The 21617-nt window shown below is 53.6% G+C and overlaps 2 protein-coding genes across 14 annotated transcripts in view; one reads left to right on the forward strand and one right to left on the reverse strand.

The window, feature by feature from the left end:
• LOC102984115 (GA binding protein transcription factor subunit beta 2) overlaps nucleotides 1-21617 on the reverse strand; it is a 62687-nt gene that overhangs the window by 6293 nt on the left and 34777 nt on the right. Inside the window, exon 8 of one of the 10 annotated variants that reach the window (XM_028488845.2) lies at nucleotides 18855-19425. The exons of the other annotated variants lie outside the window; for them this stretch is intronic. Within the exon in view, the coding sequence (XP_028344646.1) occupies nucleotides 18863-19425 (563 nt within the window). The 3' untranslated portion in view covers nucleotides 18855-18862. Of the gene's footprint in view, nucleotides 1-18854; nucleotides 19426-21617 lie in introns of those variants that run through there. 10 annotated transcript variants of the gene reach the window in all.
• Nucleotides 7119-18318, forward strand: SEMA6C (semaphorin 6C). 4 transcript variants are annotated; one of them, XM_007130444.4, is made up of 20 exons: nucleotides 7119-7185; nucleotides 7852-7901; nucleotides 9630-9801; nucleotides 11376-11490; nucleotides 11775-11838; nucleotides 11995-12051; nucleotides 12414-12515; nucleotides 12741-12831; nucleotides 13024-13143; nucleotides 13320-13408; nucleotides 13733-13950; nucleotides 14235-14366; nucleotides 14640-14792; nucleotides 15035-15208; nucleotides 15480-15626; nucleotides 15921-15998; nucleotides 16123-16178; nucleotides 16358-16402; nucleotides 16762-16857; nucleotides 17268-18318. In XM_007130444.4, the coding sequence occupies exons 3-20, from the start codon at nucleotides 9684-9686 to the stop codon at nucleotides 18311-18313; spliced, it is 2901 nt and encodes a 966-aa protein (XP_007130506.2). In that variant the 5' UTR covers nucleotides 7119-7185; nucleotides 7852-7901; nucleotides 9630-9683; the 3' UTR covers nucleotides 18314-18318. The 4 variants fall into 4 exon arrangements, with proteins under 4 accessions (XP_007130506.2, XP_007130508.2, XP_028344644.1 ...); XM_007130446.4 differs by lacking the exons at nucleotides 7119-7185; nucleotides 16762-16857 and having other exon boundaries at nucleotides 7547-7901; XM_028488843.2 differs by lacking the exons at nucleotides 7119-7185; nucleotides 14235-14366 and having other exon boundaries at nucleotides 7550-7901.

Genomic DNA, 21617 nt, shown 5'->3' on the forward strand with positions numbered 1-21617 from the left:
GGCAGGGCCCGTGAGCCATGGCCGCTGAGCCTGCGCGTCCGGAGCCTGCGCGTCCGGAGCCTGTGCTCCGCAACGGGAGAGGCCACAACAGTGAAACAGTGAGAGGCCCGCGTACCGCAAAAAAAAAAAAAAAGAGAACTATATAATCTAATTGGATGATAAGAAGAGGAATTAACGTACAAGAAGATGCAAATACAGTAATACCTTCTGAATCCAGAATTCTGCTACCAGCTCCTTACCTGTTTACCTCTCCAGCTTTGCCTTATACACTGCTCTAGCTGTGCTGTAACCCTCTCAGCTCCTCCAATATGCATCATGGTTGGCTTCTCTCTCTCCCTCTCCTCCCTCTTCCTGTACTCTAGACTTTCCCACTTCTAGTGTCTCTGCCTGGAACGTTCTTCCCATGCATACCTCTGCCCTGCCTGGTTAATTCCTACCCATCCTTCAGGTCTCAGCTGGAAAGTCATCTGAAGCCATCATGACTGTGAAGCCATCGTGACTCCCTAAACTACACAGCACCCCTCTATTCCATAGTCCTGTAGAACCGCATACCTCCCTTATCATGATAATTACTCTTTATTGTAATTTGTGATTTTATTAACTGCCTCCCTACTAGGCTGTAGACTCCTTGAGGGCAGGGGTTATGCTTTAGTGCCTGGCACTAAATGCTCAATATGCTCAATAAATATTTGCTGAAAGAAGAAATTCAAAACACATCCAATAACCAGGAGATAAGGGGGAAATGGTAGCAACATAACAGTCACATGCAATAATGTTCGCTTGTTTCGCTCGTGGAAGTCTTTCTTTTATTTTCTCTTAATCTATACCCATTTCTAGTAATCTTCTCTGAACCCACAGCATATAATTAGTAGCAAATTAAAAGAGGAAAGAGGAGCTTTTAGAAGCAAGAACACTGATAACAATGAGCATTAACACAAATAACAAGGGAAGAGAAGGAAAACAAAAAAGCTGACAATTGAAAATTGCAGCATTTTTGGCCATGTGGAGGAGGAGCAAACAGTATTAACTACATATATTCTAGACTTTGGGGTCCTCACTGTTTACCTGGACAATTAAGTTCACAGTGCTTCCTCTGAGTGAGCAAAAATCTGGTTAAATGATGTCTTGAATGTGTGAAACACTTTGAGATTTACAAAACATTTCACCTACGTTATCTTACTTCATCTTGTGAAGTAAGCAAGCAGGTAAAGTGTCCACTCACAGGTGACAGACTCTGCCTTAGAGATAAAGTGGTTTATCTTACAAGGTCAGTCAGGGTCTTAATGACTCCTAGTTGTGGTCTTTCCACTATATAATCCATGAGAAATTAACAATATATTTTTGAATAATCCCTATTTGAAACAGTTAACATGAAAATGTCTTGCACTTAATTTGGTAAAATCAAACTATCTGGAAAAATACTTAGAATGGAACATTCCTGTGTTTCTGCTCAGCTGAGGTTTTACCGTGGTTAGGTTCAGTACTCTCATATCAGTTCAGAAAGAGAAAGTTCAGTGTGATTTGAAGCAGTTAAGCAAGACTTCAGCCTGACATAGCTGGAGGTAGCTTTCATCTTTGGTGCATTTATTTCTTCCTCTATTTACTATATGCCAGGCATTATGACTTAAGTGCTGGGAATACAAAGATAAGAGACAAACTTCCTGTCCTTAGACTAAGTGGTAAGTACCTATGAACAATCCAAATGGAAGTATCCAATAAGCAATTATAAAAGCGAGTTTAGAGTTCAGGAGAAAGACTGAGGTTGAATATCTATAAAGTTTATGGGGAGCCACATATAAATAGTTACTGTAACTGTTGGTGCAAATTATCTTGACCGGTGAGGGTATGTAGAGCAAGAAGAGGTAGCTAAGGACATGACCTAGGAAACACCAACATTTAAGGAGAGGTCAGAAAGGCTGAGAAAGAGAGGTCACATCAACAGAAGTGAAGCCATTCATTCATTTAAAAAATGTATCTAGTAAGTCCCTAGTCTTTGTTGAAAGAAAGAAGGACTCAGGAGCCAAAAGAGGAGAGTATTTCAAGGAAGGAAGGGTCAACAGGGCCAAATGCCATAAAGAGGGCCAAAGGATAAAGACTGAAAAGCTGTTCATTGAATGTGACAAGGAGGTCATTAGTGGCCTGGATGAGAACAATCTCAGTAGAGTGATGGGGGGCCAAAACGAAAATGATTGAGAAGTGATTGAAAAGGGGGAAAAATGGGTACAGCAAGAATAGATGACTCTACAAATTTAGCTGTGAAGGAAAGAGACAAATTGAGAGTTGACTAAATACAGGCAAGGATTAAGAGAAAGTTTAGAATTTTTTTTTCTTTTCTTCATGGGAGATATTTGAGCATGTGTATATGCAGAAGGGAAGATGTCAGTAGAAAAGGAGAGATTAGAAATAAAGGAAGGAGAAAGTATTTGAAGACATGTGGCATAAAGCACCTAAGTAGGAGATATAGAGTCAGATTTGTTCAACCAATGTGTTACTAGTTAATAGCTGCAATGTGCCAGGCACTGTGCTAACTGCAAAGGATAACTGCGGTGAGAGAGACAAGACAGCTGGGCCCTGCGTGAACGGAGCTTACAGTAAAGCAGAAAGGTGAACCTTAGACAAGCAGTACAGACGCCCCACCTGCTGGGATGAGAGAGCTGTGAGAATACAGCTAAGTGCATCTCTAGAGGGCAAAATGTTGGTGGGATGCTCGCTTTATCATCTCTATTTTTCTCTGAAGATGGGTGTGGGTTCTGCTAAGATGAGCAAGGAAGCTGTGAGGAAAGGAACTTGAGAAAGGATTTGACACAGCTACTTGTAGGGGTTGGGAGAGGGTAATTTTCCAAGCTCGGAGATCCTGAATTTATTAAAGGCTCCAATCTGTGGGATTGTGATTTTCTCCAGAAGACCCTGGGGAGTAGGATTTGTCCTTTGAAACAGCTCTAAGACTCTTCCATTTCTTTCCATACCCAATGTCACCATCCTTGTCTCACTGCCTCTCTCCCCTCATCCTTGAACCTTCCTGTTTTACCAGAAGGTCTCCTTATCTTGTTAAAATAAAGCATTTTGACAGTAACACCTTTATTCAAGAACTCAAAATGATGTCCTTTTCCTATCAAATTTTTTAACCTACTCACCTTGGTATTCCACGCCTTCCATAGTTTGTCTCCCTCTTCCCCTGTCCTCTGCTTCTAACTAGTATCTCTCTTACATATCAGTCACACAGGCCCTTTTGCTATCCATGCTTCAGGCTCCATGTTTACCAAGTAAAAGCTTTTGCTGAAACTATGTTCTTTGGAAGATCTTCTCCTTTCTTTTGCACCAAGCCAACTCCCACCAAAGTTCTCCCGGCCTCCATGATAAAATGTATCCAACTTCTTTCCCTGCAGTTATTATGAAGAGCACTTATTGTCTTTTCTTTCATTTATTAATTATATTCAATGTAGCTTTGGGGGGGATTTTTTTTTTGAGACTTGGTATTGTTTTATTTTAAATTAATTTATTTTATTTATTTACTTTTGGCTGCATTGGGTCTTCATTGGTGCGCACAGGCTTTCTCTAGATGTGGTGAGTGGGGGCTACTCCTCGTCGCGGTGCATTGGCTTCTCATTGCATTGGCTTTTCTTGTTGTGGAGCACAGGCGTGGGCATCAGTAGTTGTGGCACGAGGGCTCAGTAGTTGTGGCCCACAGGCTTAGTTGCTCCACGGCATGTGGGATCTTCCCAGACCAGGGCTCGAACTGGTGTCCCCTGCATTGGCAGGCGGATTAACCACTGTGCCACCAGGGAAGTCCCTTGGTATTGCTTTTTAATCATTTAGTACATGTAAGTCTTGTTTCAGTTCAAATAGATGGTCATTTTCTTAAAGACTGGGACTATATCCCACAGTGGGTTGTATTTGAAGTAAGTGCTTAATATGTATTGGATTGAACTGAGATTTTAGTTGGGCCCTAAAACTTTAAATGAGTTATACCTTAATCCCCATTCACTAATCTATTCAATAAGCACGTATTTTAATAGCTAAGCCCTGTGCTAGGAGCTGGGGACATTTCTTTCAATCTCTGAGTGCCTCTATATTTTGAGGTGTCTTTCTCCCAAAAACCTCTCTCCAGTCTTTAAAACAGCCCCAACTGACCACTGAATTACATTGGACCCAAGACACCCCTGCAGTTAACTTTGCGTAAGTATTGTTCCATTGTTTCTGATTCTGTTTATCTCATTGGTTCACCTTCCATTTCTGTCTCTGTGATTGTGTGTGTATATGTTTATATCTCTTGCTTACTTTGGGGCTTAGTCCAGTCAGTGATGCTACCCACCCTGATCTCAGTCCATTAAAGACTGTCCGGAAGTAGCAAACCCCTGCCCCTCTTTTCCTTCAGTCCAGAGACCAGGCCATGTTTGTGTGTGTGTGTGTGTGTGGGGGGGGGGTGCCCGCTTAGATAAAACCAACCAATAATATCAATGTCTCCCATGCCACCCACTATCCTAGGAATTTTGAGAACGTCTTTTGTCCCAGTCCCCACACAGGGAAGAATCTTAGCAGGTGGGAGCCAAGCAGTGATGTTTGAAGTAGCCTCATTCTTCCTCCCCACTGACATTCCTGGAATCAAAGGGTCTTTATGGAGGGTGGGGATGGAGAAGGAGCAGTTAGTTCTGCTGTTTGGAGGGATGTCCAGGGCCCTCTGAGGAAAGATGGGACATCACTAATCTTGTCTTCGGGGCAGTAAGTCTATGTGGTGTTGGGGCAGCTGGTTACTTTCCCTCTTTCAGGTCTCCGTGTCGCTCCTCTTCCTGTGTGACTCTCTGAGTCAGTTGGTCCCGATCTCCACATCTCTTTTTTGGTTTCAGCCCCACTCACCTGTCCTCTTCCATCAGCCAACATCCTCACTGCTGGCCACCCTGGCTTCCTGGCTCCTTAGTTCCTAGCCAACTGGCCCAACCCTATCTTGCTTTGACAGTAGGGGTAGGAGGGGAGATGACGGGGATAAGGAAAACTTCCTGGCGACATCTTCCTTTCCTTTCCCAGGCCTCAAGCCTTCAAGTGCATGCTAGGCCTCCCTTATCCGGGTCAGGATGAACCAGAGGAGGCACATGGGAAGAAATAAAGGGGTTGATTTTAAAAGAGTAGAGAGGAGGAACAGAAGTTTGGGGGCAGAGTAGGGGAAAGGTGTACCCAGGAGGAGGGTAGCCAAAGCCATTGGAGAGGAGAAAGAAGGGAGGGAGGGTCACGCCGGCTCTGACAGCCCAGCCCAGCCGAGGTCCTCGGGTTTCCTGTCTCTCCTCCCAGCTGCTGTTCCTTCCTCTCTTGTTGTAAGATTTCTCCCCAGGGCCTCTCCATGTTAAAGCGTGTGACCCCCTCCTCTGTCCGGGTCTCAGCGACTGTCCGTGGATCTCGCGCCTGGCTTTGGTCTCCAGCTCAACCTCCCGGCCAGGCCTTCTCGGTGGGCGGTGCTCCCGGCGCCCCTCCTCCTCCGAGGGCTATTGGTGGAGAGGTGTCGAGAAGGCGTTGTCTAGCCGGCCTCCGAGAGTCGGATTAGTTGTTCAGACCCCGAGGCGGGCCGGAGGCGGGTCCGGCCAGGAGGCGGGCGGGGCGGCTGGGGCTCGGCCCAGAGCTCCGGGCGGTCGCATTGTTTTCCTCCGCGGAGCCGCGGCGGGAGTGGGGTTTGCGACTGGGACCCAGGGCTCACCCGACCTGACAGCGCCCGGGAGCCCAGATCCAAGCTCCATCCAATTCAGACGTTCATCACGTCTCGCTAGAGCCCCAACCACCGATTGCGAACTCGGCGCGGTGCGCGGCCGCTGCCCGCCCGCTGAGATCTCTATTCCACTGACCCGGATCTCGGAGCAAGTACCCCGGAGCAGGGCTGGGGCTGCAGGGCGTCGGGGAGGATCGGGGCGCCTAAGGCTGGGTGCAAGCTTCCGAAGTGCCAGAGGGACCCGCCTGGGAGGGTGCCAGAGCGATGTGTGCTTGGTTGACGGAGAGGGTCAGCGGAGTTGGGGTGGGTGGAGGGAAGAGGGGACCGTGGCCGAACCCCGTCACGGGACTGTGGAGCGCAGGGTCTGGGCACCTCTTGCGACCCGACTTCTCTGAGTCGCATCCCTTGGATTGGAGAGCGCGAAAGGGATTATTTGAGGCGCGCACCGTACAGAGGGTGGAAAACCTGGTCTCTTTCCTCTCCAGCAGAGAAATTAAGGCTTCGAGACCCGTGGAGAACTGGACCCTCTCGTTGCCCCTGCAGGGATGGGAAGGGGAACACGTCGTTCCAGACTTTGGTGTTACAGCTGCACCTCTGTCCTTGTGCAAGCGGGAGCCTGAGCACCTCCCAGGGGGTTGGCTTGGGCATAGAGTCGGGAATGGGACCCCTGAGAAACACCAGTCCTAGTGCCCATATCCTTCCTTCACCCCACTCGCCCTGGGGCTTTGTTAGACCGAGGTCTCCCAAGGAGGAGAGCCCAGCTGGCGACTGCATCTCGAGCCCGCGGACCCGCTCAGCCCTGGCCCCAGGCCCGCCCTCATCGGTTCCAAGCCTCTGGCCCTGTTTCCCTGGCCTCGGAGACCCGCCTCCACTCCCCAACCCCCGCTCCCATCCCCTTTCGGTCTGCGCCTGCAGGCCCCTCCAGCCCCTCCTCCCGCTAACGTGGCTCTGGGACCCGGTCCCGGCCCAGACTCTCCTACCCGCCCCTCTCGGAGCCCCAGATCCAGTGAGGGGGAGACACGTAGAGCCCCTGGCCTCAGGCCCACCTCATGCGAAGCTCTAGACACCTGGATTATCCTCGTTGGGGGCTGGGTGGGAGGGAGGGTAGGTAGTAAGCCTGGGGCTGAGAGCTAAGGGTGGGGGGGAACTGTCTTGGAGAAGGGAACGTGCCCGTTCCGTGAGGCTCCTTGGCGCCCCCTCCCACCCCCCCGCTCCTTAGAGGAAGGTGGACTGGGGCGGGCGACCAGCCCGAGGGCTTCCTGCTATTGTCCCCCGCCCAGTCTCCCCTTCTCCATCCCTTCCCCAGCCCCCGCTAGAATCTGGCTTTGACCCGGGCCACTCCCCTGAGGTGGCAGCGGGGCCAGGAGGAGACAGAAGGGCTGTTTCCTCTTCCCAGCAAGGGGAGAACCTAGGAAGGGGAGAAAGAGCCGTCCAGGCCTCCCCCATTCGCTCCAGATGGGGGGTATGAAGCAGCTGGGATTGGTTCCGGCAGGGTAAGCCTTTCCCCAAGCCAGGGGTCGGATGGGGGCCGCTCAGATGCTGCTCCCTAAAATCAGCTATGGGAAGCCCCCTTAAAGATATGTCATAGTTAAGTCTAGGGGGCCAATGCAATGGCCAACCAAGTGTTTTTAGAGGCTGGACTAATCCTGCCTAAGGTGGGGGGTAGGGTGGAGAGAGATTGGGTGGGAGGGAGTCAAGGACTGCTCTCAGGGAAGAAGGAAGGGGCTGGGGGGTGCTTGCTATCAGAGCATTTTGCCTAGAAATGGAGAGCATGCAAATGAGATGCAAATTAGCCTCTATTGTCCCCAGCTAGGGAGCTTTTGCTAAGAAGGCTGCTGGATTCTGAAGGTTTTAATGTTGGAGTGGTCGTCATGCCCTCCAAACTCTCCCAGTCACCCCTTTTCCCAAGACTGGTCCTGCAGTTCCAGGAGTTTCTGGGTAGGGGCCAGCCCCAGCCCCTGCCCTCACATCTCTGGGCATGAAGCAGCCAGCACCTTTGTAATCAAGCTCAATGTCAATGTGCCCCCCACTTCCAGGGCAGCATTCTCCCCTACCCTAGCCTCATTAGACTTCTCCTGAATGTTCACATACACTTTTACTGGATGTGGTAAGGAGGTATAGCTCAGGCTCTTCCCTCCTTCTGTCCCTTCTTCCATCAGGTCAGAGGTCTCCTATCCCCCTCAAACCCCCACAGGAGTCACCACCCCAGGTAAGGAAAGGGCAACAGCTCCTGAGGGCAGGGGATGGAAACAGGCATGGCCTGGGAGCAGAAAGATGGTCTGACTGTTCTCCCCACTTGCCTGAGACTGAAGTTGTTTCCTGGGTGAAGATACCAGTTGCCCAGGGCAACCTGTGGGAGGGGGCAGGAGGGGGAGGATAGGAGAGAAGCTGTGTCCCTTTCTGTTCCCCTGGGAGCACCAACATCGGAAACATGGGGCGGAGGTGGCAGAGGGAGGCTTGGCCTTTCAGCACCAGAGGGTCTTTAGCTAGCTGACTGCTCTGCCCCTGGGGAGGGGGGGCCATCGTTAGGTGTTCCTACCCCTTCCCCTCCTCCAGCTTTCTTGGGACCCCATCTGGCATCAGCCTCCCCACCAGTGACGCTGGATTGGGGGTGGGGTACACTTGGGTCCTGGCTCCGAGAGTGGAGCTGTTGGGGAGATGGAATGGGCTAAGCCTGGAAGCCCAGGGTCTCTTCTTTAGGGGACATGGCGGGACAGGCAACTAAGGATTAGTGAAGGATAACTGTCTGTTCAAAGAAAGGAAGGAGTCTCACCCTTCCTGACCTGATTTCCCGAGCCTACTCAGCCCTTCACTTCAACTTCAGGGGAAGGCAGGAAGCTGCTGTACACCTCCCACTGTGGGTTCCAGCCAGGGTCAGCTTGGCTGGGGGAGGCTGATGGAGGCTGATGGGTGGAAAGGAGGGCTGTCTCACCATCCCTGCCACCATATCTATCTTTTCCTGGACTTTGGGCTACAATCGCCTGGCTGTCATTGAATTATTTATATTTTCATTCCAAGGCAGTCCGAAGAGGGAAGGGAAGGGAAGGGAAGGAGAGACATGTGCAGCCATATCTCCTCACCAGTATAGCCCCTCTATGCCTGGCTCCTCATAGCGGGTGGGTCTGCTCTTCCCCACATTAAGCACATGCAGTGGTTCTTAGGAGTCAGGGAGGGAACAGGGGGCTAGGGAGGCTGGGAGGGGGCACAGTGGTCGGGCAGACAGCTGCGGCCAGAGCTAAATTTAGCCTCTGATCTGGCTTTGATGCAGATTCATTTTTGGCTAAGACAGCCCCACTCCCCTCCCTACTCACTCAGCTTCTCCCTAGCAATGGCAAGGGCCCCAGAAGCGTGAGCTTAGACCAGGACAAAGACCCCTAGGCTGCCTCCCCCACTCTGTTCTTCCTCAACCCTAGACCATGATGGCTGCTTCGCAGCTGCCTCTACCAGGGCACAGCGCCTAAATTGCTCCCGGGTGCCATGGGGGTCCGTGAGGGAGGGGGAAGGCAGACATGGTGCCCTCTTCCTCCTCCCCAGTGCCAAGGAGCCACTATTTATAATTTTAAGGCTTCACTGTCTAATTATAGCTGAGAAGAGGTTAGCAAGAGGGGGGCCACGAGGTGTCACCTACTGAATGTCCCAGGCCCAGTCAGGAGAGAGGAGAAAAGGTTGAGTGAGAAGGCTGGGAGGGGGAGCAGGCGGGTCCTGTCCTTACCTGGGGTCATGCTGGCAGGCTTCTAACCAGCCAGTTTGGGCCAGTTGGACAGGGAAGGGCCTTGAGTGACAGTGACAGCTGGCTGGGACTGAGGCAGTGCCAGAGAGAGGGTTCTTCTCCCTACTGCACTGGGTCTTCTGGGGATAGACCTGGGAAGGAGTCCGCCTGCTTCAAAAGGTGGAGGAAATTTGACCCCTTCCCCCACTTCTCTGTCTTCTCTTTCAGGGCCAGCATATGGGTGAGGGGGCACCCCCTGGGGCCTGAGCTGCCCCACACAGGATGCCCCGTGACCCCCGCTTCATGCCCTCGCTGCTACTGCTGTTGCTGCTCTCACTTCCCCACGCCCAGGCTGCCTTTCCCCAGGACCCCCCCCCTCTGCTGACCTCTGACCTGCAAGGTGAGTGCTTGGTACCTTGCCCCCTCATATGAGCTCAGCACTCAGTCTTGGCAGGTAAACACTGAGACCCCTTGTGTGGGTGGCAAGGTGCAGGAAGGCTCTCAGTCTCAAGGAAGCTAAGAGCCTGACCAGAAAAGGGGAGAAGACAGGTAGAGTGAGCTGGCACCTCAGGTCAGTCACTTCTCATCTGTGGGCCTACCTCCTTCACTTCCAGGCAGCATTGTTCAGTGATAAAGAATGTGGACTCTCGGCCAGACCAAACCTTAGCAGGTTTGAATCCCTGCTAAGCTGCTCACTAGCTGTGTGAGCTCTTCAAGTTATTTAACCTTTCTTTGCCTCAGTCTCCTCATCTGCGAAATGAAGATAGTCATAGTATTTTACCGGGAATTCCCTGGTGGTCCAATGGTTAGGACTCGGTGCTTTCACTGTGGTGGCCCGGGTTCAATCCCTGGTTGGGAACTAAGATCCTGCAAGCCATGCAGTGCAGCCAAAAAAAAAAAAAAAAAAAAACTAATAGTAATAGTATTCTACCTCATAGAGTTATTTAGGGATTAAATGAGGTAATACAGGTAAAGTTCTGAGAACACTGTCTGGCACAAAGTAAATGATTTATATATGTTTGCTATTATTATTAGCTACAAAATGAAAGCTTGGGACTAATTCAGTGGTTCCCAACACCTCTTACCTCCCTCTCCACCACGTTATCACTACCAAGTCTAGGTCCCACCATGAGGGACACCACCAGCCAACTTTTTCTGAGAAGGACCTTTATCTGTTTGCAGGTTCCTGTTATATATGCAGGATTTAGAGTAATTTTAAGGACGAAGGAATGGCAGTTAGGTTATTGGGAGTAACTGTTGGGGGATAGATAAGAGCAGCAAACACATGTGCCAGACGTGGTTCGAAGCACCATACGAATGTTAAATCATCTCTCTCTGAACTCTGGGGTCCCTTTGAACGCTGATGACTGTGGTTTCCATGATCAGGCCAGGTGGATGCTGGAGTTGGTCAGAGGAGGCAGAAACCTTGGAGGGCTGAGGTGGCCTGTGAAGAGCCTTGAGGGGAGGGTGCAAAGAGAGGGCTGGGAGAAATGGGGTGAGTAAATGGTCCACATGGGACAGTGTACAATGTGGGAGTGAAAGGGAATTGCTAGCCCTAAGGCAGTTCCAAGAAGGGGTTGGGCTCAATTCTGGAGTCAGACAGACCTGGATCTCAGTTGGGGTGCCTGCCACTTCCAAGCTAAATGAGCTGTGCAAATTTCTTAATGGCTTTAAACCTCAGGTTCCTCATCTGTAAGATGGGGCCAATGTTAGTACCTACCTCATAGGGTTGTTGTCTGAAGTGAGACAATGCATCTAACATGCTAACATTAGTGTTTGGCAGACGTTAAGTGCTCAGAGTTAGCTGGTATTACATTTATTAATAGCCTTATTAATAGCTTTATTAATACCTCACAACTCATCTCACATATCCATTTTATGTCTGTGGCTGGGTTTCATCTGGTTGGAGAGGGTGTTGAGGGAGTACGTGGTATTCTGGCTGGTCCTCAGCGGCCACCTATCTGCGCCTTCTAGGTATTTCCCCATTATCCTGGTTCCGGGGCCTGGAGGATGATGCTGTGGTTGCAGAACTTGGGCTGGACTTTCAGAGATTCCTGACCTTGAACCGGACCTTGCTAGTGGCTGCGCGGTAAACTGGCTGTGGCACCATTGTGGGGCTGACAGGCCTGCTCCTGGGCAGGCATGGGACCTGCATGGCCACTGCAACATCTTGCAGGGGACACATGCAGGTGTATAAGCCATGGGACATGGGCATGCTAGGACCCAGAGCACAACTGCCAAGTTGTGGAGTAAGGGGAAGGAGAGAGGGCACTGTTTGTCCCTGAGCAGCTGAACACGGGCAAGGTGGGAGACTCAGGAGTTCAGGTGGGGATCCATGGCTTGGCTCTGATCCCTCCTTGCCTGTCTCTTCAGGGATCATGTTTTCTCCTTCGATCTTCAAGCCCAAGAAGAAGGGGAGGGGCTAGTGCCCAACAAGGTGAGGGGCTGTGTGGGAGGAGGTTGAGGCATGGAGATGAGGCTGGGAAAGGTCTAACGGGGATCAAGTGGGTAGGTGGAAGACTCCAAGAGGAGCCATAATGTGAGGTGGTTCCAGGTTGCCCCATGATTTTTCCCCTTCTACTTCTCCCGCCAGTATCTAACATGGAGGAGTCAAGACATGGAGAACTGTGCTGTGCGGGGGAAGCTGACGGTGAGGAGTGGGATGAGAATCTTGAGGGAAGGAGATGACCCTGCCTCCAGGCTCTGTCTAAGTGGCCTTCCACTGTGCCCAAATCCCCCCGCCCCACTTCTCTCATCTTAGTCCGCAGAAAATGTACAGGAAAGGGAATTCATGATTTTTAGCTTCCTTTACACACCTCACACAAAAGGAAAGTGAGGCTCTGCGAGGCCAAAGAACTTGCCCAAGGCCACAGGACTAGGAGTAGATAGCTTAGTTGGGACTTTACCCCACACTGCTCTACCTGGCTCAAGTGGAGTAGCCCTACTTCCTGTGACCCCCACCCCATCCCAGTCGGGAGCCCTGTCACTGACTGAGAATTCTGGATTTTCTAGGACGAGTGCTACAACTACATTCGTGTTCTCGTTCCCTGGGACTCCCAGACACTCCTTGCCTGTGGAACAAACTCATTCAGCCCCGTGTGCCGCAGCTATGGGGTACAAAGGCGAGGGCGGGGCAGCAGGACTGGAGTGGGAGAAGAACCCAAGCTGGGCAATCAGTTCAGTGGGGATGGACCAGCAGGGGTAGGGGAACAGGAGTGCCCAGAATGGAGGGGTCCGGAGGGGGTGGAGCAAGGAGGCAAGGGGACATGAGGAAGTGGGCTATGGAGCCAGACTCGCAACACCCCAAGGGGTCCAAGAACCTGTTTCCTCTGCCTCCAGATAACTTCGCTGCAGCAGGAGGGTGAGGAGCTGAGTGGGCAGGCTCGATGCCCCTTTGATGCCACCCAGTCCAACGTGGCCGTCTTTGCAGGTGTGCACCTGGGCATGTGGCTGGAGGGAATGCCCACGTTAGCCCCTTTCCTAATTTGGTCTTTCCCCCATGCTCCTGAGTGGAGGGTTAAGGTAGGGGCCAGGGTCAGGCCAAGGGAGGGGTGTGGGAGGCCCAAGAAGAGCCAAGATACGGATCCCTGAGCCCTCCCCTGACCCCACCCTACCCCTCCAGAGGGCAGCCTGTATTCAGCCACAGCCGCGGATTTCCAGGCCAGTGACGCTGTGGTTTACAGAAGCCTTGGGCCTCAGCCCCCACTCCGCTCCGCCAAGTACGACTCCAAGTGGCTCCGAGGTCAGGGCGGGCCTAGGGCAGGGAGGCTGCTCTTGGGGAGGAGGTGCAGGGGGCGGTCGATGGCAGGCAGATGGTAGTGGTGAGCATGTATGCAGAGGGGAGAGGCTGTGGGGGGCCAGGGGTTTCTGAACAGGTGTAGTTTCTCTTCCGTACCTTTCCTGTCACTCCCCCTTCAGAGCCACACTTTGTCCACGCTTTGGAGCATGGCGACCATGTCTACTTCTTCTTCCGAGAAGTCTCTGTGGAGGACGCCCGGCTGGGGAGGGTAAGGAAGTGGGCACCAGGGGTGGGTAGCTAGAGGGCTCTGCCGGATGGTGAGGAGCCAGTCATTCAGGGGAGAGCTCCTGGCCCTAATCTCCACAATGCAATCCCCTGGACTCTGAGGCCCCAACTTGGAGTAGCCCCCAGGGCTCTGCCCCCGCATCCTGCTAGGTCCCTCACCTTGACCCACATTGCCCGACCACACCCTTCCTTTGCTGTGCCCCTAACATTTGTCTCTTGGTGCTCTAACTCACCACATTGCTCTCACCCTGCTGGCCCTGGGGCTCTCTCTCACCGTTCTCCTCGTCTCCAACTCTCCCCCACACAGGTACAGTTCTCCCGTGTGGCCCGTGTGTGTAAGCGTGACATGGGTGGCTCACCTCGGGCCTTGGACCGCCACTGGACATCTTTCCTGAAGCTGCGGCTCAACTGCTCTGTCCCTGGGGACTCTACCTTCTATTTTGACGTCTTACAGGCCTTGACAGGGCCTGTGAACTTGTATGGCCGCTCTGCTCTCTTTGGGGTCTTCACCACCCAGACCAATAGGTTGGTACCAGACTAACCGATGTGGCCCAATCTGTCCCCTGCCCCACCAGCATCCAAGTTCCTCTCTCAACGCCTATTGATGAGGGCAGTGAGCGGAAGCTCCATTCAAAGCCAGTTTGCTGTACTGCCCACCGTTTTTCTCCTAGTGTGGCCCCCAGGGGCTGCCCCACCCTCTCAGGCTCCGCCCTAATACGGTATATGAAGGGGAGCTGCCATGTCTTACCTAGGAGAAACTGTGCTGTCCCTTCCAATACCTAGCCCACATCCTTTTCTGGCTCCCTCAGCATCCCCGGCTCTGCGGTCTGTGCCTTCTACCTGGATGATATTGAGCGTGGGTTTGAGGGAAAGTTCAAGGAGCAGAGGAGTCTGGATGGGGCCTGGACCCCTGTGTCTGAGGACAGGGTCCCCTCCCCCAGGTACGCAGGGTGGGGGTGGCCTTTGTGGAGGTAGAAACAAGCAGTGTCTGCTCCCCACATGGGATTATGAGGAGAGGGCAAGGTGTCCAAGGCCTGGGGAGCGGGCTATAGCGGGTTGGCAGCAGGGAAGGGAAGCAGTAGTGTGAATGTCTGCGTGTAGGCGGAACAAGGGTTACCAGTCATGTTTGGGAGCAGTGTGTAGGTGGTGGTCACAGAGCCTAACTAAGCCCCAGCTCCCTGCCCTAAGGCTCCCTCTTCCTTTGTGTCCACCAGGCCAGGATCCTGTGCAGGAGTAGGTGTAGCTGCATTGTTCCCCTCTTCTCGAGACCTCCCTGATGATGTCCTGACCTTCATCAAGGCTCACCCACTCCTGGACCCTGCCGTGCCTCCTGCCACCCATCAACCTCTGCTCACCCTCACCAGCAGGTACGGGGCTAGAAAATGCTGACCAGTGCCTTCCCCGCCTCAGCCACTCTCTTTCCCTGACCCCACAAAGTAAATCATATTGGTAGGAGGAAGAACCCGTGAAAGTGGAAGGGAGAGAGCTAAGAAGGAAACACTGGGCTGGGGGAAGGGCAGAGAAGGGGGTACCCAGACACATGTGCTGTCCTTGAAACACTCAAGCTTCCACTGGTCAGGCTGTCCTGACCTGAGGCCTATCCCTCCAGGGCCCTACTGACCCAGGTAGCTGTGGATGGCATGGCTGGTCCCTACAGTAATACCACAGTCCTGTTCCTTGGCTCCAACGATGGGACAGTGCTGAAGGTGCTGCCCCCATGGGGGCAATCTGGGGGCCCTGAGCCCATTCTGTTGGAAGAGATCGATGCCTACAGCCCCTCCCGGTGAGCCCTTTATCCAGCAGGCCCCCTGCAGAGCAGGGATGGGATGTGGAGTGGTAGATGGGGATATGGGGATGGGCTGGGGACTCCAATATTGGAAGTTGTGGGGAAGAGAGAGGGCCTTGGCGAGAAGCTGGACACTGTGTTGGGGCAGAGTAGCCCTATGAGTTGTACTCAGTTGCTTGTATGCCTCCCCCACTTCTGTTCTTTAACTCACCCAGGGAAAAAGGAGCCTCACCTGCTCCATCTCTGATTCCTTCTGGCCTCACCCTAGGTGCAGTGGGAAGCGGGCAGCCCAAACAGCACGGCGGGTCACAGGGCTGGAGCTGGACACTGAAGGTCACAGGCTCTTTGTGGCTTTTTCTGGCTGTATCATCTACCTCCCTCTCAGTCGATGTGCCCGGCATGGGGCCTGTCGGAGGTGAGAGGGACCTGAGGTCAGGCCCTGCCTGGGTGGGCTCTCTGGGCCTGCAGGCACACAGGAACACAGGCATTGTGGGTGGCATGGAAACGCAGGGGATGGTTTGGGGGTGGGTATCTCAAGCATCCTGCAGGTGGGCAGTAACCAGGGACTGGACTAGGGATTGGGGTGGATAGGATGGGAGTATCAGGCTAAGAGCCTCCTGCAGGCCAGGGTGAGAGTGGAAGAGGCAGGGGAATGGAATGTGATTAGGGTGGAGAGGGTCCCAGCCTCACATGACTCAGTTTTCCCTAGGAGCTGTCTGACTTCTCAGGACCCATACTGTGGATGGGATAGCTCCAGAGGCTGTGTGGATATCAGGCGACCTGGTGGGTAAGTAAGAGGCTCCTGGATCTCCTGAGGAGAAAGTTCCCCACTAAGAGAGGAAGCTGAGGGCTAGGGTGGGGGACGGGGGCAAGATGTATACCTGCACTGAGCCACCTCCATTTCCTCCTAGAATTGATGTGCATCCAGCTGGGAACCAGGAATCCATGGAGCATGATGACTGCCAAGGTAAACAGAAGGGGCAGGGGTAGCTGTAGCCATTGTTGCGCATGGCTCTGATGGCCATAGGCACCATCCCAGGTGTGGGCTCTTGTCTTCCTCTCCTTCTGTGGTTCAGTCATGCCCGTCAGTTCTTCATGAAGCTTCCCGCTGCCCCCATCTTCACCCTCTCTCTCCCTTTTTCATAGATGGAGCTACTGGGAGTCAGTCTGGCACAGGGGATTCTGCTTATGGTGAGTTCTATTGTCCCAACTTCACCTTGCTCAGCCCACACTCACCCAAGTCTGTGCCCCATGGCAGCAGCGGACCAGCACCCTGGACACCCTGAGAGAGTCTCAGAAAAGGGTTAGCATCCTCCAAATACCTAGCATATAGCTCAGTGCTTGGCACATAATAGGGTGCTTAATAGATAGTTTTTGAACAAATAAATGAAAGAATGCCTTGCATGGTGAGCCCTTCCCCATTTCCAGAGGAAAATGAAGGCTGCAGTTCTGGACCTTTGGGCTCCAAAGGGGGTGCGGGGACCCGCTGAATGGGTATCAGAGGTGGAGAGCAGGAGCCTCACTGGCTCTGACCTGGTCTCTGTCACCAGTGCTTCTGAGTCCTGGCCCTTCCCCTGAGACCCCAAGCCCCCCCAGTGATGCCCACCCCTGGCCCCAGTCTTCCACTCTTGGAGCTCACACTCAGGGTAAGGGGGCTGGCTGGGAGGGATAGGAGTGAAGTGTGGGGCTGCTGATTCTTGAAGAATTCTAAGCCCCTCACTGATCGCTGTTTGGTGCTCACTAATAATGCCTGTTTGGAGCCTCCCCTCCCAGCCCCGCCTCCCTCAGCACGGGCAGAGTTTGGCAGTTGCTCTTGGCGTGGCTACAAGGGCCAGAGCTGGGATGGGGACTCCCCAGGCCCAAGCTCTAGCTTGCGTGTGAAAGGTAGTTCGGTGGGTTGTGTGTGTTGAGGGGTCAGGGGAGGTGATTCCTAAAGAGGGTCAAAGCTGCGTTGGAGCTGAGCAGCAGCAGGAGAGAGGCGACACTTCGGAACCTGCCATCCCGCTGGCCTGCCTTCGCTGAGCCTCCCTCCTCCCTCCTTCCTCTCGGTCGGCAGGCGTGCGACGGGACCTCCCGCCAGCCTCAGTCTCCCGCTCCGTCCCCATCCCACTCCTCCTGGCCTGTGTGGCCGCAGCCTTCGCCCTGGGCGCCTCTGTCTCTGGCCTCCTGGTCTCCTGCGCTTGTCGCCGCGCCCACAGACGTCGGAGCAAGGATATCGAGACTGCGGGGCTCCCGCGCCCTCTCTCCCTTCGCAGCTTGGCCCGTCTGCACGGGGCGGGCCCAGAGCCGCAGCCAACGTCCAAGGACGGAGGGGGGGCACAGACACCCCAGCTCTACACCACCTTCCTGCCTCCTCCCGAGGGCGTACCCCCGCCGGAGCTGGCCTGCCTACCCACCCCGGAGTCCACGCCGGAGCTGCCGGTCAAGCACCTCCGCCACGCCGGGGGTCCCTGGGAGTGGAACCAGAACGGGAACAACGCCAAGGAGGGCCGGGGCCGCGCCCGGGGCGGGAACATGGCGGGCGGCCCCGCGCCGCGCGTGCTGGTGAGGCCGCCGCCGCCCGGCTGTCCCGGGCAGGCCGTGGAAGTCACCACCCTGGAGGAACTGCTGCGCTACCTGCACGGCCCGCAGCCGCCCAGGAAGGAGGTCGAGCCCCCGGCCGCCGCCCCTTTCACCTCGCGGGCGCTGCCGCCCGAGCCCGCCCCCGCCCCCGCCCTCTTTGCCGGCCCCAGCCTGCTCCCCCGGGACTGTGCCACGCCTCGGAGGCTGGACGTGCCCCCGGAGGGCAAGCGCCCGGCCCCCGCCACCCGGCCTGCTCTCTCCGCCCCAGCTCCCCGGCTCGGGGTGGGCGGCAGCCGGAGGTTGCCCTTCTCCACGCACCGTGCACCCCCCGCGCTGCTCACCCGAGTCCCCTCGGGAGGCCCCTCCAGGTACTCCGGGGGTGCCGGGAGACACCTCCTGTACCTGGGCCGGCCTGAGGGACACCGGGGCCGCGCCCTGAAGAGGGTGGACGTCGAGAAGCCCCCGGTGCCCCTGAAGCCTCCCCTCGTCGGACCTTCTTCGCAGCCGGCCGTCCCTAGTGGCAACCATTTTAACTTTTAAAGGGAGCTGCTCCAAGGCCTCAAATGGGACCCTCGAGGCCCATGCCCTCAAAGGCCGTGAGCGTGGACGCATCTCCAAGGACAGGTCACCTCCCTCTCTCCTTGTTCCACACCTCCAGCCTTCCTGGACTCTGAGAGTCTCCCGGGGTCCCTGCCCGCCCCGGGTTTATTTATTGACTGCCGACTGTCTTTCCCCCTGTACTCGAGAGAGGAGTGGGAGGTGAGAAGCTCGCCCCCTCAGTGAGCCAGCTTTTCGGGGGGAACTGGCACACTCCCACTCCCCCACCTCCCTCAGCCAAGCTGCCTTAACTCGCCCCTCCGGGCCTCCACAGACTGGGCCCCGGGCGGGCCGCACGGCGGACGGACGGGGCTGCGCCACGCCCGTTGTGTACAGAGTCCTCGGGCCTCCTGGGACGTGCCTCCTACTGTGTAGGAGCCTCTCCTTCCCAATACAGCTGTGTCCCCAGCCGCTGCCTGACTTTACTCGCGGAGGGGGCGGGGCGGGAATCGGTCGGCTGCTCTGAGCCCATTTTCCCCAGAATCTCTGCCTTCAACTTGGCCTTGAGCTCTCTCCCGAGTAATTGGGATGGCTGCGCTCCCACCGGGGTTTATCAGGAAAGATTTCCTGAACGAGGCAAGCTAAGAAATGGTGCGTGGAGATGAACCAGGGCCCAGGAGACCCCGGGTAGAATTTAGGTGGGGTTAGGGAAGGTACTCCGAGCACGTTTCTGGACCGAGACAAGAGGGACTTTTTCGTAGAATGCTCTATGGGGTGGGGGGAGGGTATTTTTGGAGAAATAAAATGAAGCTGCAGCGTAAGTGACTGAAGTTTCACATCAGGAAATCTTGTCATAAAGGGAATTTGGCTGGAAAAACCTGGGTCGCAAGAGGGGTAGGCTGCAAAAAAAAAAACCCAGCAAAGTCCTGGTGAAGTTAGGGGTTTGCCCCAGCAGTTCCCTAAGGAGCAGTTCCACTTCGCGGAGCCAGAGGGGTGCAGAGAAGCGTATTTTATTGCACGCATGCGTACCCTCCTCTCGCGGACTCCCGGGCCGCACTGGAGCCCCGCGCGCCGAAGATCAGCTGGCGTGTGTCGTGAGGTTCCTCTGGCCCGGGCTGGGTGCAGAAACCTGTCCGTTACTCCCGGGGGCCAATGAGAGGGACGAACAGGACGGCCTGTCCCGCCCACTACCTGGAGCTAAAGACGCTTAAGGCCTCGTGCGGGCGGTGGCTGCTTTTGCGGATTTACAAGTCTGGTTTTTACCGGCGCGTGGCGGGGATATCCACCGGGTTGGAGCCCTAGGCCGCCCTGCCGCTGGCGCCGCCTGGAGGCCAGACCACGCCTTGCAGTTAAGGAAGCCTCGCCAGTTCCTCTCCCGGTTTTTTGCCTAAAATCCCTCGGCAGGAATCCGCTGGGAACAGTTTGAAGAACCCGGAGATGGTTTCTAGCTCCGCCCTTTACTGCTTGTGATCCTGCCTAGTCAAAGCTCTACCCTAAGCCTCCGTTTCGTCACCTGAAAAATGGGGTTGAGAGGCTCAAGTACGATAATGTACGTGAAAACCCTTTCTAAAGGAGAAAGCATGGTATCTTGTGAGATGGTGGTTCCTTCAAACTCACCCTGGGCTATTATTCCTAACTTTGCGATCCGCTTCTACTCAGCAATCCATTTCCCTTTGTATCCTTACAAACTTCGTTTATAGGCTTTACCCTCAAGGTTTTTAAATGCCCTCTGAACACTTCTCACACATCGGATAGCTTGTTCCACCAAATTTGGCTGTCCTCCAGAGTCTACCCTCTTTCTGCTTGGAGCTTGTTTCACCGGGTTGGAGAGGTCCTTTAGATCTCAGTTTTTTTTCTCACTGGATGCCTTACTTAAACCGAGATACTCTGAAATCATTGCTAGTTGCTAGATAGTGGAGGAGAGAAAGGAAGAAGTAAAGAATCTTTCCAGTCACCTGACTTCATTATCCTTTTCAAACCAAGCCAGGACAAAGAAGATTCTAAGACTGCAACCTTTCATAGCCTTCTAAGGGCCAAGTCTCACAGATACTTCAGTTCTTGCCCTGAAGGTGGTCACAAAGGGGGAAAAGATCCTCAGGTTTAAATGTAGACCCAAAAGAGAAGTACAATAGAAATTTAACCTTGTGACTCTGCAGGAAGCAACAATTTACAGGTTAAAGTCCTGGTTTCAGTTTAATTGTAAAGGATGTTCATTTATTAGTATTTCTAAACTATGGGGACTTTCCTGGTGGTCCAGTGGTTAAGAATCCGCTTTCCAGTGCAGGGGACGCTGGTACAATCCCTGGTTGGGGAACTAAGATCTCACATGCTGTGGGGCAACTAAGCCCGTGTGGCAACGAAAGATCCTGCCTGCGGCAAATAAAACCTGACGCAGCCAAAAATAAATATTAACAAACAAACAAAAACACTATGGCAACTTCTCTAGCCAAGAATGCCTAAGCTGGACTCTCAGAACCTTCTCAGGGCTAGTGAAAGCAACTATGTTGCAGTGAGAGCAACAGTCCTTGGACTCTGCCACTTAATAATTTTATGGGTGACCTTGGCAATTCCACTAACCTCTCCGCGCCTCAATCTCTTTTGTAAAGTATGGAAAGAACATATGCCAACATGGGGTTTATAAAGCACCATATAAATATATAGGCTTAAATTAAGTGCTTTGTGGGAAACGGTTATTTGCCCAAAATAGACTATTAAGAATGCAATTCATTAGCACTCATCCTGAAACACCTCATCCTGACAGAGAGCAGTGAATAATAAATTACGGATAAACTGAAAGAAATTATTATCACTGTCAACACAGGGATAAACATGATCCTAACTCAGGAATCTGCTGATAGTCTTTTTCTTAAAAAAATAAATTTATTTCCTGAAACACCTCATCCTGACAGAAAGCAGTGAATAATAAATTAGGGATAAACTGAAATTATTATCACTGTCAACACAGGGATAAACATGATCCTAACTCAGGAATCTGCTGATAGTCTTTTTCTTAAAAAAATAAATTTATTTTATTTATTTATTTTTGTCTGTGTTGCGTCTTCGTTGCTGCATGCAGGCTTTCTCTAGTTGTGGCGAGCGGGGGCTACTCTTTGTTGTGGTGCACGGGCTTCTCATTGCGGTGGCTTCTCTTATTGCTGAGCATGGGCTCTAAGCATGCGGGCTTCAGTAGTTGTGGCTTGCGGGCTCTAGAGCGCAGGTTCGGTAGTTGTGGCACATGGGCTTAGCTGCTCCGCAGCATGTGGGATCTTCGCGGACCAGGGCTTGAACCCGTGTCCCCTGCATTGGC

This window comes from Physeter macrocephalus, chromosome 4 (assembly GCF_002837175.3).
Source record: "Physeter macrocephalus isolate SW-GA chromosome 4, ASM283717v5, whole genome shotgun sequence".
NCBI lineage: Eukaryota > Metazoa > Chordata > Mammalia > Artiodactyla > Physeteridae > Physeter > Physeter macrocephalus.